General features: G+C 34.8%; 1 protein-coding gene across 10 annotated transcripts in view; it reads left to right on the top strand.

Annotated features, from left to right (window-relative positions):
• LOC141403848 (uncharacterized) overlaps nt 1–19,874 on the top strand; it is a 213,481-nt gene that overhangs the window by 164,322 nt on the left and 29,285 nt on the right. Inside the window, exons 1-2 of one of the 10 annotated variants that reach the window (XM_073986881.1) lie at nt 9,222–9,481; nt 9,886–10,019. The exons of 3 other annotated variants lie outside the window; for them this stretch is intronic. In XM_073986881.1, the coding sequence (XP_073842982.1) occupies nt 9,974–10,019 (46 nt within the window). In that variant the 5' untranslated portion in view covers nt 9,222–9,481; nt 9,886–9,973. 6 more of the 10 variants (XM_073986891.1, XM_073986888.1, XM_073986889.1 and 3 more) reach the window with 6 other exon arrangements.

The raw sequence follows: 19,874 nt of genomic DNA, 5'->3' as shown, positions 1-19,874 counted from the left end.
AATTGATTCGGAAGCATGCATTTTGAGGATATGGGAGAATTTAACATCTATTAAGCAAGGATTTTTCACTGATTTGACACCACAGGGACATTTGGAAAAAGTATTTAAAACTTCTAATTGATATTTATTTTCTCTAGTTTCGTTCACATTACTACCAAACTCGTGTTTTTGTAGAACATTTTTGTTTGAAAAAAACAGTAGTTTGATAATAGTTCGATAGTCTTAATGAAATTGAAATATAATGAATATAAAACAGTGGAATATCTCAAATAAATCATTTTAAAAAGCGACTGATTGCAAATAAAAATCAAATACTTTTATTCTAGAAAGTTTGCTTTTATTATTCAAAAATACCCAAAAACATCTTAAAACGCTTCTTGCATAGATTCATCTAAACATCTAAAATTGATTGCATCCTAGCTGCACCATGCCTTTGTAAAAATCATGACTTCTTTCACGTAAACAGGCATAGTCACTTGAACTCATGATTCAACTACTTTTTGGCTACAAACAACATGACATTTCTTGACCCTATGATTACCTTTTTGGATACAAACATTTTGTTGGGTAATTAAAATACCATAAAATAAATTGTTTCTTGTGTTCTTAAGAATTTTATTTGCAAAAAGTTATTAGAAATGTAAACATTGCTAAAATGTGAAAATTTTATGAAATGGATTCAAAACGGACATTGTCAAAATGTGAAGAACGGAATGCATTTTTCATGACTCTGCGTGGACTGCTTCTAAAAAAGCTATTCAATCACTACTTCACATAGAAAAACTTCAAATAAATTTTGCTGGGAAAACTGGTGCCTAATTACGATTGAGTATTTGCTCGAGAATGACAAAATCAAACTATGAAAACCTATTCGCGCCACCAACCGTACATTTACTAAGGTAGATGCATTAGCAATTTGTTACAACTATGTCAAAAAGTTTTACAAAAATAAATCATTTCGTACAGTTTTCTAGCACAACTTCATTCTGAAATTATTACCCAACGATTTCAACAAATATTTCCATTTTTTAGTTATTTAGTTATAAATTTGTTTTTTATACCCTCCACCATAGTATGGAGGGTATATTAAGTTTGTTTTTCCGTTTGTAACGCATTGAAATACTCATTTGCGACCCTATAAAGTATATATATTCTTGATCAGGGTAAAATTCTAAGTCGATCTGAGCACGTCCGTCCGTCCGTCCGTCCGTCTGTGGTAATCACTCTAGCATCCACAAAAATGGAGATAGGACGCTGAAATTTTGGGAAAATGCGTCTTTTGTTTACAGGCAGGTCAAGTTCGATGATGGGCTATATCGGTCCACGTTTTGGTATAGCCCCCATATAACGGTACCCCCCGATTTACGGTATTTTGACGTTTTTAGCTACATTTTCAGACCGATTTGGCTATAATTTGACATTTAGGGTTCTTAAGTGTCAATAAATATACATAACAAAACTTGTGGACATAGGTCCACGTTTTGGTATAGCCCCCATATAACGGTACCCCCCGATTTGCGGTATTTTGACGTTTTTAGCTACATTTTTAGACCGATTTAGCTATAATTTATAACATTTATAATTTATAACATTTATAACATTTATAATAAATTTTAACATTTAGGGTTCTTAAGTATCAATAAACTTATATAACAAAAGTTGTGGACATAGGTCCACGTTTTGGTATAGCCCCCATATAACGGTACCCCCCGATATACGGTATTTTGACGTTTTTAGCTACATTATCAGACCGATGTAGCTATAATTTCACATTTAGGGTTCTTAAATGTCAATAAACTTATATAACAAAAGTTGTGGACATAGGTCCACGTTTTGGTATAGCCCCCATATAACGGTACCCCCCGATTTACGGTATTTTGACGGTTTTAGCTACATTTTCAGACCGACATAGCTATATTTTGACATTTAGGGTTCTTAAGTGTCATTAAACTTATTTAACAAAACTTGTGGACATAGGTCCACGTTTTGGTATAGCCCCCATATAACGGTACCCCCCGATTTGCGGTATTTTGACGTTTGTTGCTACATTTTCAGACCGACTTAGCTATAATTTGGCATTTAGGGTTCTTAAGTGTCAATAAACTTATATAACAAAATTTGTGGACATAGGTCCACGTTTTGGTATAGCCCCCATATAACGGTAGCCCCCGATTTACGGTATTTTGACGTTTTTAGCTACATTTTCAGACCGATGTAGCTATAATTTGACATTTAGGGTTCTTAAATGTCACTAAAATTATATAACGAAAGTTGTGGACATAGGTCCACGTTTTGGTATAGCCCCCATATAATGGTACCCCCCGATTTACGGTATTTTGACGGTTTTAGCTACATTTTCAGACCGATTTAGCTATAATTTGACATTTAGGGTACTTAAGTATCAATAAACTTATATAACAAAAGTTGTGGACATAGGTCCACGTTTTGGTATAGCCCCCATATAACGGTACCCCCCGATTTACGGTATTTTGACGTTTTTAGCTACATTTTCAGACCGCTGAAGCTATAATTTGACATTTGAAGTTCTTAAATGTCAATAAACTTATGCGACAAAACTTGTGGACATAGGTCCACGTTTTGGTATAGCCCCCATATAACGGTACCCTCCGATATACGGTATTTTGACGTTTTTAGCTACATTATCAGACCGATGTAGCTATAATTTCACATTTAGGGTTCTTTAATGTCAATAAACTTATATAACAAAAGTTGTGGACATAGGTCCACGTTTGGTATGGCCCCCATATAACGGTACCCCCCGATTTACGGTATTCTGAGAATTTTACCAACAAGTTTTAACCGAATTATCTGTAATTTGAACATTTGACATTTGAAATTCTTAGTGGTCACCACACCTCTCCACCAAAAATTGTCAAGAAAGCCCCCATATAACGGTACCTCCCGATTGTCAGTAATTTGATGATTTTAGCTACAATATTAAACCGAACTAGCAGTAATTTGACATTTGAAGTTCTTAGTGGTCACAACACCTCTCCATCAAAAATTGTCAACATAGGTCCATGTTCGGATATAGCTCCCATGTAACGGTACCTCCCAATTTTCAGTAATTTGGCAATTTTAGCTACAATTTTTAACCGAACTAACTGTAATTTGACATTTGAAGGTTGTAGTGGTCACCACACATCTGCATCAACAATTTTCAACATAGCCCCAATATAACGATACTTCCCGATTTTCGGTACTTTGAGGATTTTACTTAAAATGTTTAACCGAACGTAGGTCCATATTTTTGTATAGCCCAAAAAGAAACCTCCCGATTTTCGGTTCCTTAGCTTTATTTTTTGGACGAACTTTCTGTAATTTGAAATTTAAAAGTCAACAAAAATTCTGCAACAAAAATTGTTCATTTAAGTTCATATTTTCGTATAGCCCAGATACCTCCGAACTAGCTGTTAATGACATTTGAAGTTCCCACGTTATGTACCGATTTTCGTTATTCTAGCTAAATTTTTTAACCGAATTAGGAGTTATTTGACATTAAAGGCTCCCACCAAAAACTGTCAACATAGGCCCATGTTTTATTATAACCCCTATATAACAGTACCTCCCAATTTCTAGCCCACCAAAAATTGTCAACAGTTAGATATAGGCACCATAAAAAAGGGCCGCCCGAATGAAGCATTTTATGTACATTATCTGACATTTTAACGTACTCACTTAAAGTTGGGGACAGGAATGAATATTTTATGGTGGAGGGTATGAAAAGTTCGGCCCGGCCGAACTTAATGCTTTTTTACTTGTTTTTTTTAGTTTTTTAAAATAAACACACTATTTACCACCAAATACTCGATCGAATGTCGTAATTAGGCCCCTGAAGAGGATAGGAGGAGAAATCCGTAACTGCAGTATTTTCCCCCCACTTAAAAAACTTGCTGTTAAAAATGTTGTTGTCCCACAAACCTGCTATAACTGAATTATTTTACAAATAAAAAATATCTTAGTGTCGTGTGAATTATTATTTAATTTTCTCAATTCAATAAATTATTGAATTTGTTTGGGCCAAATGTGCAGTTAATAACGAAAATGAGTTATACATTCTGTAAGTAATACCTTACTGAAAAAGAAGAAAAAAGTTTCCTCCACAATACATCTGGATGAAAGGCAAGGAAACACCATTAAAAATACGAAAACGCATAATAATCGCATCATAAAAATCATCACACGTCCAAAACCTCCTTAATTTCAATAATCATTAATAATGAGGAAACAATTTAAAATATCATTAAACTCATCATCATTATCATTATAGTTAACCTAAAACAAATTCGGACATAGAGGCAATTGTTCGTCACCACATGCATGCTGCGGCAACCCGACAAGTTAGTACAAATGTTTCTTTTGTTATTGTTGTCACATAAACTATGTTTTTGCCATGACACGATGCCACATTTTAATTTCGATCATTCAAAGAACAAAGAAAAACATTTGTGGAAAAACACTTGTGGAGGCGTTTCAAGTGAAACGCATGAAAATCATCAGCACTACCAAACGGATAACAAGCTATGAAACACTTCCTTTATTTTATTTTGTGTTTTTATGTTATTCATTGGCGTGTGTGTGTCTCATTTTATGTATTTTGTTTGTTGTTTTTTGTTTTGTATTTTTGCTTTCGATGTTTCAAAGTTTTTTTTTATTAATAGATATTGTCGCATATATACGTACGTATTTATAAACAACAAACGCCGATCTTTCAGATACACGCATGAATATTATGAACGAAAACTCATAAAACAGAAAAAGGGAAATGAGAAAAGAAGAGTTGCCGATATAAAGTAATAAAAAAACTTTTCTAATATTTCACCCTTTTAATATTGTCTGAATATGTAGCATCTTGCTAACTGTTTGATATAGAAAAATTAACACATTTTCTTGAAAGAGAAGCAAATTATTTGGAATGATAGAAATTTGAAATAATGTGCAAGAGGATATGAATAAATGTCATTGATTACAGTGACACATTTAGGCTGTTCCAGAACTGCAAGAATCCACTGCTTTTATCCTTTTTTTGATTCTACATATTAAAAGTAGTAATCGATTTAAGAGCTTATTTATGAAATATTGAACCCCCTTATATTCTGTACATTTCTTGATCAGCATAACATACTAAATCGAAATCCAGATACAGCTCGCAATTTTCATACCCTCATTTATGTTAATGAGGGTATGTGTATACACATTCATACGGGCAAAATGTGCTTCATCGAAATAATGGCTTTAGGACCTAAAGTTTAGGTACGTTTGGACTAAATCCGTTTCAGACAATTTGGAGTTGATTTAGCCATGTCCGTCCGTCTGTCTGTCGAGGGTATGTATATACACATTCATATGGGCAAAATGTGCCTCATCGAAATAATGGTTTTAGGTACGTTTGGACGAAATCCGTTTCAGACCACTGGAGTTGATTTAGCAATGTCCGTCTCTCTGTCTAGCTGGAGCGCACGATAACTCTCTAACGGATTTTTGTCCAAACTAAATTTAAGTTATAGGTTATATCGGTCCATTCCTTTTGGTACCTCCCCCAAAAAAATTCGAAAATGTTCGGAAAATTTATGTGCACATAAATGAGGATCCAATATAGACTCAATTGGTTCACTCCTTCGGGTAACTCCAACACTAAATTTCGGAAACGTTCAGTTTAGGACCTCCTCTCGAATCGCTTTGATTTTTGTTGTAACAACTTGAATTCACTGCCAACCATACGACGGTACAAGTTTTATCAAGGGCAAGCCCATACTTCCTGAGAAAATAAGCTAAAAGGTGCGAAAAATCCCCTATGACACCGTATGTAGTGGTTGGAGCGCAAGGTTATTTTCGAATGGATCAAACGATTCGTTCCAAAATTTGGCTTTCGTAATATTTTGTCCAAACTAAATTTAAGCTATAGGTTATATCGGTATACTCCTTCAGGTACCTCCCCCACAAAAGTTCAAAATAATTTCGGAAAAATTGTACGCACCATAGCTCTTGAAGAAAGTGACGAAAGTGAGTGGTATGCACCATATCTCTTGAAAGGGGCAACAAATTTGAGCTAAACTTTGGATATCCTAATATTTTATCCAAATTTAGTTTAACATCTAAACTGGTTCAATATTTGTGTCTAAGTGTAGTTTAAAGTCTGTTCGTAGATCCTTTGGAAATGTATACCGATGCTGTTCCTGGTGGTCCTGTCTACAGCGATATTAGTTTTTCCGTTGGAAAGTCCATGCTTCCTGGCATTCTGCTCCAAAAGTTATACGATGACTCAGTGAAATGAATAGTGGGCACAATACCTATCGAAAGGAATGACTCCCAAAATAAGATCCACTTCCATAATGGACTATGTGGGTCCATTCCTTTAAGTACCTCCTCCGCAAAACTTTTGAACTTTAATCCTAATCCATACTTTTCTCGGCAAATTGAAATGTCCAAAAAGGGCCACAAAATTCTGAATATACCCTAAATACATTCGATCTGTTCTTGGATGAAAGTTTCAATTCACATAGGCTGAGGGTACATCTCTGTCGGCAATGCCGATTGATACTTTTTTATTTGCTAAGATAGAATTTTATATTTTGGTATGGGAGTTTCTATTACTCCTATGATGTTTGGTATTGAAAATGGGCTATATAGGTCGACGTCTTCATATAGCCCCTATAAAACGGCACCTCCCCATTTTCGGTAATTTCAAGATTATAGCCTCAATATACCACTGAAATGACTGAATTTTGGTATTTAGTCTTCGTATAAAACTTTCCACCAGAAATTTGTCGGTAAAGGGCTACGACCTTATATAGCCCCCATAGATTTTCGGTATTTTTAAGGTTTTACTCTCAATATCCCATCTAAATGGCTGGAATTTTATATTTAGTCTTCGTTCGGGGGTATAAAACTTTCCACCTGAAATTTGTAGGTATATGTCCAACTTTTCATATAGCTCCATAGAACGTTACCACCCGATTTTCGGTATTTTGAAGGTTCTGGCCTCAATATACCACTGAAATTACTTAAATTTGGTATTTAGTCTTCTTTGTGGGTATAAACTTTCCATCTTAAATTTGTCGGTAAAGGTCAACATCTTCATATAGCCCCATAGATCGGTACCTCCCGATTTTCGGTATTTTGAAGGTTGCGGTTTCTATATCCCCCGAAATGGTAGAAATTTGGTATTTAGTCTTTATTGGGGGTATACAACTTTCCACATAAAATTTGTCGGTATATGTCTTTATACGAGTATAGCCCCCCATAAAACAACACTCAGGGATTTTCAGTTCCCTTGTTTCTTGTTTGTGGATATTCTCTTACTTACTTACTTATTTAGCTGGCCCATTACAGAACATCTGTTCCATAGGCCGAACTAATAAAAGATCTCCCTGTATCTCTCTCGTGCGCTACGCGTTGCTACGGATTGTAGAGTAGCCCTATATTCCGCATTTTTCTCTTCGGTGGTAGCACGACACTCCTGATCATACCATGGATTCCTTGGTGGAGGTCTCTGGTATGGATTTTGCGGCTGTTTGCATGGAGTGGGCAATGCTTTGCCATTGCGCTGATATGTTATCGGTATGAGGAGTGCTTTGATTAAGCAATTGGGCTAGTTGAGTGGAATATGCTGTGGATATCTGTTGTGATTGCAGCTTACCGATGTCTAACTTTCGTGTTGTGTCTGTTCGTACTTTGTTTGCTACGTTTAAGCGGGTGCGTACCTTTGCTGCAATAAGGTAGTGGTCCGAATCAATGTTTGCGCCTCGGAACGATCGTACATCCAACACGCTCGATGAATGTCTTCGATCTATCACAACATGATCAATTTGATTTCTGATCTGGAGACAGCCAGGTGCCCTTATGAATATCGTTAGATGTTTCACTGTGGAGACTGAATTTCCCGACTGTTGGGCCGAAGATATTCTCCTTTCCAATATTGGCATTAAAATCGCGTAGAATGATTTTAATGTCATGGGCAGGGCAACGGTCATATGCTTCTTCTAGGCGCTCGTAAAATATATCTTTGGTTTGTTCGTCCTTTTCTTCAGTGGGAGCATGAGCGCAAATAAAGCTGATGTTGAAGCTTTTATTCGAATTGCAGCAAGTCTTTCATTCACTGGGGTGAAGCTGGATACCAGATGTTTTAGTCTCCGACTAACTACGAATCCACAACCAAACTCATGCTTTACGTCATGGCAGCTATAATACAGTGCGTCACCGTTAGGTGTTGTTGTGACGCCTTTCCCAATCCATCGTATTTCCTGTATGGCAGTAATACCGGCCTTGTACTTTTCAAGTACGTCTGCCAATGCGAAGACTGCACCTTCTCTGTAAAGAGTGCGAACATTCCAAGTGCAGATTCGCAGATCATGGTGCTTAAAACGTTTGCGGGGTTCGTTTCTTCATAGTAGACTGTTTTTTCTAGGGAAGGGTTACTAACCCGACGCCCAAACACTAGTTTTTAACGTTCTTATGGGTGAACGCGCGGCACATGTAAGCTCACTACCTTTAACGGGTGTTAAAGGCAGTTCCCCAGGTGACACCACGGGGAGGTCAGTGTCCACTTGAGATGAAAGAGGGACCAAGATAAATCCTGGGCTTTGCCATGTTAAAACCGGTCAGGACCGTTGCTTGATATCTTCCATCCCCTATGTCACCCAATATTCTCCACCGAAGATATTTTTCAATAACTTCTTTAACAAAAAACGTTTTATACCCAAGTATAAAGGTGAACCAAGAAAAAATTTCAATGAGAAACAATACAAAAATTATTTTTCTATATAAATTAAAGAAGTTGTGAGTATTTCTTTGCCTATAGTTTTTAAAGAATTCAACTTTTTCAAGGCGCGATATATCTGGAACCGTTAGTAAAAAATGTGAAAATGTTTTGCTGAGCAAAATATAAAGGAAATCCAAAAGCACTTTTAAAAAAGTGTCCTATTTCACTCAGAAATGTCCATATGCATATTATGTTAACAGCAGGGGGAGTTATGAGAATCACTGGTAGATAATCAAAAATTCTTCTTGTTGATTCTTCAAAAACAGGAAACTACAAATCGATTAATTGGAAGTCGAGATTTGTATACTTATTTAAGATACATATATGTATGTATGTACACAATTCTTCATTTGAAGTATTGATAATAAAATAAAATTTTTTAAGAAATCATAAAATCGACATTTTCCCCCTTTCCAACCAAAATGTTTACCCTTTTCACGAAAACATACATAATTTTCATTAGTTTGTCACATAAGTTTTCTCCAGTTTTCATTTTCGATGAATGATTTCCATTTTATTTTACATTTTCGAATGTGTGAAAAATTATGTTTTCGAGGCAAATGTCAGTGTGTATAATGCTGGCAAATGTGTGTGGGCCGTATATCTTTTCAAAGGGATCCTTAGCATGCTGGTGGACTTGGCAAAATATCCCCCAGTCTTTTTTCGGCTTTCGTTCCGTGCGGTTGTGTACTAAGTAAGGTAAACGAATTTCCAAGAGTAAGAAAAATCACTTCGCAATCGTGTGTGCTGATCTCGAAATCTGTGCTATTGTGTGGCGGAAACAAGTGACAGTGGCATGGATGATTAAAGTGATACGAAGATTTATTTAGATCATCTCCACAAAAGCTAAAAATAAATATATTCAAAATAAAAGAAATAAATTCATTGAACGAAAATAAAAAGATAAATGAAGTGATATTATTTTAAACAAAAGAAAAGAAGAATATTAAAGTATTTAAAGGAAAAAATTAAGTAAACGATATTGAATGAAGAAAAAATAAATGAAGAAGAAAACATAAGAATTTAAAAAAAAAGAAAATTTGTTATAAATGAATAAAAATGTGTGTTGTATAAAAATAAAAATATATTTTGTATTTTTCTAGAAAAAGGAAATGTTCATATCTTTGTTAAATTGAGTACAAACAGAGGAGAAACAAATTTGTGTAAAGTTCAAACACAGTTGCCCATAGAATGGCACGTCTTCTAATATTTTTAGCAGCTGCAGCATTATTTGGAGGTTAGTATTTTGCGAAAATTCGAAGTCAACATATTGGTAATTTTTAAAAATAAAGTTGTAAATCTTCACTCCAGAATCATGGGTTTGCTCTCAGTAGACATATTTTGGGGGGTTTTGATATATTTGTTTTATCGATAAAACTTAGCAAATTCATTCTTTTTTTTACTCCCATTAACAGGGAAATAATAAAAGATTTTAACCCCAATTGTATTCAATAATTTTTCTGCGAAATTCAACTAAACAAAGAAAGTATTATTTCACAAAGAATAAGTGAATTTGGGATCAATTTAAATTTCTTCATTCAAAATGTTCAAAAAGTTAAAGAATTAAATCTTGAAAATATTGGCACAGGGATGACTTTCGAGTTCCAGACTTTTTCGCTTCTTTTTGATGTATACATCAAATACATACAGTATATCTAATGTTACTCGTCATAGAACCGCACAATGTCACGACAGAGCCCAAATAGAAGGATTTTGAATTTTTGCATTGATACGTCAGTTATTTTTGTCTATGTGAGGATTCAAATCTGATCATTGTTGACATATTTTCCCATAATCAACAATATTTATTATCTTCAAATATTTGAATATTTAAAGTAAAATTGATTTTTAGGTTGCTTTGAATGTTATAAACTTGGATTTACATTTGTTTGGAAGTAAATTATGATTATATGTTGTTTACAGTTACCCAGACCTGGGGCTCAATTCTGTTTCTATGAAAATGTGAAATGAAAACTTTTATAAAGGAGAAAACTGTCAAATGAAAAAAAATATAAAGGAAATATTTTTCATTTTAAATTTTCATAGAACAAGAATCCAGCCCCTGTAGTTCTTAGTTCAACAATTTTGTGAAGCAAATTTTGAAATTAGTGGAGTGGGAAAAAAATGTATAAAAGTGTAAATCGATATTATTTGCTGTTTGAATTGTGAAAAGGAGGTACTTTAAGTGTATAAAGGTGCCAGCTGTAGAGTTTTGTAGACGAACGTGTTATTTATCTTTTTCAGTGACAACCTTGCCCCCTTTTTTAACAAAGCGTTTTGCGGCGTCGACTAAAGCTCGAAAATGAATGGACCGATCATCACATATTTTTGTGGGCTTATTGAGTACCTGGGTGCCACCGTGGCGCAATGGTGTGCACACCCGCATTGCACGCAGAAGGTCGTGGGTTTGATTCCCCGGCCAGGCAACATCAAAAATTTCAACGGTGGCAATATACCCCTCAGTAGAGTTGTGCCAAAGGAACTATATGGAACTATCTCGTTCACTTCGCAGTTCCAATGGCCCACATTTTTTCTTTGAACAAACTGCGTATACTTACTATCACACGTTATATTTCATGATGTTACTCATACGTTTTGGAACTAGTACAAAGAACTAGGAACTAGATTACCCAACTCTACCCCTCAGTAATGTTGGCGACATTTCCTGAGTATTTCAGCCATGTAAAACTTCTCTATAAAGTGGTGTCGTAAGGCACGCCGTTCGGACTCGGCGATAAACAGTAGGTCCCATATCATTGAGCTAATATGAATCGGGGTGCACTCATTGATATGAGAGAAGTCTCCCCTGTCCCGTCTGGGATGTTTGTGGAACAATTATATATATATTATTGAGTACCTAATCTTGTCTTTGAACGAGGATATTTTAAAAATATAAATATTTAAAAAAAAATGTGAACAGCCAATGTCGAACTTTCGATTTTTAACAAAAAAAAAAATTTAAAGTTTTTGACAATTAATCGGTCAAAATAAGTAACAGCTATTTCGGCTGGATAATGTGACTAAAACCTTCAAAATACCGAAAATCGGGCTGTACCGTTCTATGGATGCTATATAAAAATGTGGACCTATGTCCATATATTTTACCAAAAAAGTTGTTTGTCCGCTGGGAACCTTTCATCCAAAAATCCTAACCGGCATCATGTTGAAGAAATAGTGACAGGTCTTGAATCTCTTTAAGTTGCTCTTCTTCCCAAATCTGGCAATTTTGCATTTTTACATACCTATAAAGCCAGAAATGTGCCTCATCACTGAACAAAATCAGGCTCGAAACACACTCCCCACATAACGCAAACTTTCGTATTAAAATTTAACAATTTGTGAACGTTGTAGAGGCGATAAAATGTCAATCAGTACTAAACAAACATAACATGAACACTTGACAAATTTGGACCGACACACATAGGAGTAATGTATGTTAAAAGTTGATTAAAACTCTTAAAAACCTCATTTATAATCCGATTGATATAATATTTAGCACAAATCATATCTTTGGTCCAAGGACTATTTTTGTAGAAAATAATGAAAATCGGTCCAGATTTGGATATAGCTCCCATATATATTAGCATCGGATATGAGTTAAATAATGCACTAAAAGCGTAGTATAGGTCCGATCAAGCTGAAAATTGGTACAAACCTACCTACCTTATTTCTACACGGCTATGTGGTGGTATTTTTGATATTTGCAAAAAAGTGCAAAAAGTTATAACCCTAGTGCGCACTTGTTGTCTTACCCATATTTTACTTCAGAAAAACCCGTGATTTTTCCGAATGGCGCAAACATTTATCAAAAGTTTTGATTTAGTCTGATAAATAAGAGCCCCGGCTATAAGACAGATCAAAAATTAGTGTTGGCAAACTTTGCCAAATAATTTTTGTAATTTTTTTAAAAATGTTTTACATAAATTATTTAAATTTTACTTCAGAAAAACCAGTGATTTTTTCCGAATGGCGCAAAGATTTATCAAAAGTTTTGCTTAAGTCTGATAAAGAAGAGCCCCGGCTATAAGACATATCAAAAATTAGTGTTGGCAAACGTTGCCAAAATATTTTTGTAATTTTTTTAAAATTGTTTTACATAAATTATTTAAATTTTACTTCAGAAAAACCAGTGATTTTTCCGAATGGCGCAAAGATTCATCAATCAACTATGCGTAGCGTATAATCTTTGAATCAGCATAATCTGCAGAATCTTGCATAAAACATCAAAAGTAACTATGGTCCGCAAACGTTCGCATCATGTAGTATTTCACCATTGAAATTTGAGTTATCATAAAAAGATGACGGGATGTATCACAATAAATTAATAGTGAAGATGCAAAAACAATTATCTTTGGCGATTTTTATGAGCTATAATACACATGAGTACAAATAAAATAAGTAGATTTGGCGCACGCTGGAACCAAAATACATATATTTCTATTTTGCAAATGTTTTTCTTAAATACTTCCATATTTAAATAATTCAATGGTTTTAGTTGATAAAAATGAGATTTTTTCAGAATGGCGCAAAAATGCGCAATATATTATGATTGGATCTAATGTAGGAGACTTCAGTGCATAAATCACAAAAAGTAATTATGGTCCGCAAACGTTCGCGTCATGCACTTTTTCACTTTTGAAATTTGAGGTATCTTAAAAATTTTCATAAAAAATATGCATGAAGGAAGAAACGTACCACCATTATTAAAGAGTGAAGCTGCAAAAACAAATTGGAACTTTTATAAGCTTATCTTGTACGGAGAATATACAAAAACAAAAAACCTTGAAAATTATAAATTTTCGCGAAAATATGTTTATTTCAATGTTCACTTCATTTTATAATATTTGAGAATGTACTTTTTTGCTTTCATTATAGCTGAGTTCAATCGGCTGCTGCTTTGGATTGGTTAACCGCAGATAGTTGCGGATGGTCATAGCGAATGGGGAAAAGGGTCAGGTGACTGTTTACCAATAGTATGTTTTTAAAAACGCGATGTTTATATGTTGAGTTTTGATCAACTTTTGGCCTATATTACTCGTATGTGCGACAGTGCTAATTTTTGCCCTCGACATTATCAACCGACAATAAGTACTTGTACCAAAATGCATCCATCTATGGCAACTCCTCCTATTTTGATTTTTACATCCGTTATTGTTTTCACGGATGCTGGTGTTGTAACTTGCAAGTGCTGCGTGGATATCCTTTGTTTTGTGCTTAAGTCTTTACATATCTGCCCAAAGTATTTGGTGTCGAATCGAGTATGGATAATGAGTGATTTTTGTTGCGAATTTAAGGGACTTCTTATGTGACTTGGTGCAATGTATGGATCGAAATAGTGAAATATTTTTTGAAGTGGTCTTCTGATTCCCTAGCCTTTGGGTTAACGAGGGTTGTATACACGTACTAAACATACCCGACCAAACTGGGCAATATAAAGATAGTTCCCGAATATTTGAGGCTATATGTATTTCGTTGCAGTTAGGACACCAAGACCAAATGCTCTGTACTGTTTTATATTGGTTTTCAACCAATATAATTTGAAACAGTTACAAAGGACGATAGTATCGGTGGTTATCGATATTTTTAATAAAAATATCGAAACTATCAAATGTTGCGAATATTGATCGATTTGGTAAAAAAAAGAAAAAAATTATCAGTCGGCTTTACCGACAAAGACATATCCTCAGCTTGTGTGAATTGAAACGTCCATCTATTGGCAATATCGAATCTACGGATTTCGGATTTTGTCTCCCTTTTGGAATTTGCCGACAAAAAATATATTTGGTTTGGAGCTCAAAAGTGTTGCGGAGGAGTGTTGAAGGATGTACTTTTGATAGATTTTGTGCCCACCAGCCATTTCAGTTGGTCTGAAAGCATGGCCTTGCCCACGAAAAACATAATATCGAGAGTTTTTTTCTCAGGAAGTATGGACTTACCCCTGAAAAACCTTTTACTATCGTAATGGCAGCGAATAAAAGTTGTTACAACAAAGCTCAAAGCAAGTCAATAGCCTTAAATTTAATTTTTTTCGAAATTTTGTGTGAGAATTACCCAATTATAACCTGAACGATGGAATTTTAAAAATGTAAATATTTAAAAAAAAAAAATGTGAACAGCCAAAATCGAACTTTCGATTTTTAACAAAAAAATTGAAAGTTTTTGACAATTAATCGGTCAAAATACAGCTATTTCGGCTGGATAGTATGGCTAAAACCTTCAAAATACCGAAAATCAGGCTGTACCGTTCTATGGATGCTATATAAAAATGTTGACCTATGTCCATTGTGTGAGAATTACCCAATTATAACCTGATCTATATCTCGTATAAATATAACTATGTGTAAAGTATGGAACAAATCGGTTACTACCTTCGAGAGATATCGTGTGCACCATTTTAGTGAAAAGTGTTGAACTTTTGTAGGGGGAGTACCTAAAGGAGTGGGCCGATATGCCCCATCTTAGAACTTGATTTAAGTCTGGACAAAATATTACGACTGCCAAATTCTGGACCAAATCAGTTTATCCGATCGAGAGTCATCGAGCGATTCATGAAGCATTGCGGATTTTTAGAGCTTTCGGTCCATTTTTTCAGGAAGTATTGACTTCACCCCGAAAAAACATGTACCATTGCACTATAGGTAATTTGCCCTGTTTTTGAGACAAAAATTAATAAAGGCGGAATTAAAGGATTTTTTAACTTTTTAAAATATTTATGTGTAAAAGTGAGATAAAACAAAGATTTCTACAGATAAATTCGGATATAACGAACAACGGTTATAAGCAACTACGTATATAACAAACAAAGCTATATCTTCCAAAGTAATTTTCATTAGTTTTCTTATACACAACAAACAGTTGAAAACGATGACGCAAAAAATAAGGATACAGTCAACTACAAAAATGTACCTACGACTTTAATAAGCAACTTTCTAGAACGTAAAAATATTCTAGGAACGGTTCCTTAAGCTCAAAATTCCATTATTTTAGATCATTCTTTCCTGTTCAGGTCCATAAATAACAAACCTTTCAAATTTCCTTGAGTTTTGAACAATGCGTTATTTCCAGACCTGATCTGGGGGAAACGTTAAAAATAATTTAATTTTTTGTGACTGAATCCTTAATTTTTCGGCCGTTCGGTATCTGTGGACCGGAATCGGAAGAAAAATATGAAAATCGAATATTTTCAAAAGTTTTCGGCTGTTTTCGCATTTAAGATACGGTCATTGAAATTTCGTATGTTCCAGAAAACTGTTTGCTGATATCTTTGCTACATTATTGTGGTCCATTGTTTTCTTGAATTTTGAACGGTTTAGTATCTATGGAGCAGGGACCGAGAAGAGAGGACAAAATCGCCTTTGATTTGCTATTTTGAACATTTAGAACAGTTTCTACAGAGTTCGCATGTTTTAGAAAGTTGTTAACTAAGATCTAAGGTAAATTTTTCTAGTTGGTTGTTTGCTTAAATTTTGATCTTTTTGGTATCTGTAGACTAAAATCCGAGAAAAAATTAAAAGGGAAATTTGGCCTCGACTATTTTGACCTTAAAGATGAGGTTGAATGAATTTTTTGTGTTCACAATTATTATTCTTTAAGACGAGAGCTACAACTTTTCTTCTACAAGTAAACCCAAATTCTTAGCGTTTTAGAAGATATGTGCCTGACAAAACGATCCCTTTTGACATCAAGACCTCAGGTTTTTGGGGGCCCATAACCACGAAAGTTGAAGTGATAGGGAAAAACGCCGGGACACGTGTATTCTTATTTGTGGTCTTCTATCCCGCTGCGGTGTCAGAATATGGTTAATAATGTGCATGTCACACAGTGGAAGTAACCTAATCTATATATAGAAAAGAGCTTGGTGATGAGTGAGTGACTGACAGATCATCGCCCAGATGAAACGGCTGAAGCTAGAAGCTAGAAATTTTGATTGTGGGTTGTTGTTGGTGTGAAGGGCTGAGAAAGGCTGGGTTTTTGGAAATTCGAACTAGAAGGGTACGAAAAGTACTAAAAGGTACTAAATATGGTACCCTTTGTAGGCAAACGCGAAGAGCTAGAAGTCTGAAATTTGGAATGTGGGTCACTGATGGAGAACTGGAAACATGTACCAAAGGGTTTTTGGAAATTCGACCTATAAGTGTACGAAAAGTACTAAAAGTTATGAAATTTAGTACCAATTTTATATTTTGAAAGGCTGTAGTTACAATCTTGGAATTTGGTATGAAAATTAAGGTTGGGAAGTGGTGTTTATAAAAGGAAATGGTTTTGGAAATTCGTATTCCTGTTTACGAAAAGTACTAAATGGTGCTAAATTTAGTACAAATTGGATGAACGGATAGAGATGGAAACTTGAAATTTGAAATTAAGATTACTGTTGCAGAGTAGGATTGAGATGTAAGGGTGGTTTCAGAAATTCGTACTTATGTGTACGAAAAGTACTAAATGGTACTAAATTTGGTACAATTTGGATTTGGGTGAACGGATATAGCTGCAAACCTGAAACTTGGAAGTAGGATTACTGTTGAAGTGTTGGATTGACATATTGAGGTAGCTTTGGAAATTCTTACTTATGTATACAAAAATTATTAAAGTGTACTAAATTTGGTACATTTTGGATTTTAATGAACGGATAGAGGTGGATTCCTGAATATTGAAATAATGATTACTGTTGGAGTATATATGAGGAAGTATTGGAAATTCGTACTTATGTGTGCGAAAAATACTATTCGGTACTAAATTTGGTACACTTTGGGTTTGGGTGAACAGATAGAGCTGGAAAACTGACATTTGGAATTAGGACTACTGTTGAAGTTTAGGATTGAGATATGGATGTAGTGTTGAAAATTCGTACTAAAAAGGTACTAAATTTAGAGATGGAATTCTAAATTTTGGAAATATGATTGCTGTTGGAGTATAGAATTGAGGTAGCTTTTGAAATTCGTACTTATTGCGCCTGAAAAGTACTAAATATGCTTTTGGATGAACGGAGAGAGCTAGGATCCAGAAATTAAGATTTAAGATTACTGTTGGAGTGTAGGATTGATATAGTTTTGTGAATTTCATATTTATGTGTACGAAAAGCATTAAATTTGGTACAATTTGGATTTTGTTGAATGGATAGAGGTGCAATCCTGAAGTTTGGAATTAAGATTACTGTTGAAGTGGAGGATTGAGATATGAAGGTTGTATTGGAAATTCGCATAAAGCGATATAGCTGGAGTTTCGAAATTTTGTATAGACCCTATGTTGGTGTTTAGGTATAGAATTCGCTAAGGACTGAATTATTGAGTTGGTGTTTTAAATACGAAAAATACAAAATGGTACTAAATTTGGTGTTGGGTGAAGCTAGAATTATATAATTAATGTGCGAAAATTACGAAAGTAAAATAAATTAGGTATTGGGCTAAGGAATAGAAGTGGAATCCTGATTTATTATTTATTTGTCAGGTTCGCTGTCAGAGGTGGTAGTACAATAAGTGTACTAGAAGTACTAAATAATACTAAATATGGCACTGGTATTGAGTGAAACTATAAATGAATTTTGTTATGAGAATCGTTGTTGAGATAGAACCAGAATGTTTTTGAAAATACGCCTTTAAAATGTTTGAAATGTTTCTACATATAATCATGGATTTTGAAAATTGTACTGAATTGTGTACTATTGCTTTCATGTTAACGCGGACGGTTTCTAGGTAATGCACTGAAATAAAAAAGTCAAGGGTATCTTTTTAACATTTTTTATTCTGAACGTTTTAGAAAGTACATTTGAAAACGTAGATCTATGCGACTATTGTTTTACAAAAAGGTTTTTACCCCTTGAGAACAAAAATGCGTAAATTGAAAGGTCTCAAAAAATGAACTGTTATTGCGGCTGGGCCATGTCAAGAGGATGAATAAAGCCACCGGCATATGAATACGAGCCATTTGACGACAAAACTCCTATGGAAAGACCAAGTTGAATATGATGTCACAAGAAGATCGGTGCGTTTGGAAATATATTCTTAGTTCGGCTTATGTAACAATATGTTCTGTTTAGAATAAAAGTCGTCTAAATAAGTATAAAGGAGACTACCAAAACATGGTAACTGTTACAGAATAAATTGTTTAAAAATAATACAATTCGATAATAATACAATGATGAGTCTGGTGAAGATATTTGGTTTGTTCCAGTACTGCAAGAATCTACTAATTTTTACTATTTTTTCCGATAACATAAAGGAAAAAATGTTATCGTAGTAAAAAATAGTAGCTTCTTGCAGGTTCTGGAACAGAGCGATTGACACATAATTTATCGAATACTGAAAAAACGGAAAGCCAAGTTGAATGAAATGTCTTGCAGCTATGGGAAGAGATAACTATGATTTTGGCAGGTCAATACAATTTATTAAAACAAGTAAGCAAAGATTATAGTCGGACGAGCCGACCATGTGATACCATACACCACTGACCTGGGAATTAGCTTTCAGCAATTCAAAATTCCTTTATAGAACATATAAGCTTATTGTAAGAAATAACCTTGCCGATTCTGCCACCTTATCACGTTAAGCTTGGGACCTACAGTTTATCGCCGAGTCTAAACGGAGTGTCCTAAGGCCCCACGTTTAGAGAAGTTTCATATGGCTGAAATACTCATAAAATGTCGCCAACATTACTGAGGTGTATTTTGCCACAGTTGAAAGTTTGATGTTACCTCGTCGGGGAATCGGACCCACGACATTCTGCGTAAAAGGCGGATGTGAAGTTGAAATATAGCTCCACTCTATGGAGAATATAAAATTTCTCCGAAGCCTATTCTTCAAAAATCAAAAAATTTAAAATTTCCATTTTTGACATATCTAATAGTGGGCCACCGTGGTGCAATGGGTTCGGTTCCTCGGCCAGGCCACCTGAAATTTTCAACGATGGCAAAATACCCCTCAGTAATGTCGGTGGCATTTTCTGAGTATTTCAGCCATGGAAATCTTCTCTACATGCGGTGTCTTGGGACACGTCCTTCGGACTCGGCGATAAACCTTTCATTGAGCTAGTATGAATCGGGGTGCACTCATTGATATGAGAAAAGCCTCCCTTGTCCCTATTAGGATGTTTGTGGAAC

This window comes from Musca autumnalis, unplaced genomic scaffold (assembly GCF_047663935.1).
Source record: "Musca autumnalis isolate F117 unplaced genomic scaffold, ASM4766393v1 scaffold_4, whole genome shotgun sequence".
Lineage (NCBI taxonomy): Eukaryota > Metazoa > Arthropoda > Insecta > Diptera > Muscidae > Musca > Musca autumnalis.
Note: the sequence above shows the minus strand (reverse complement) of the source record. Positions and strands in the feature narration are given on the sequence as shown.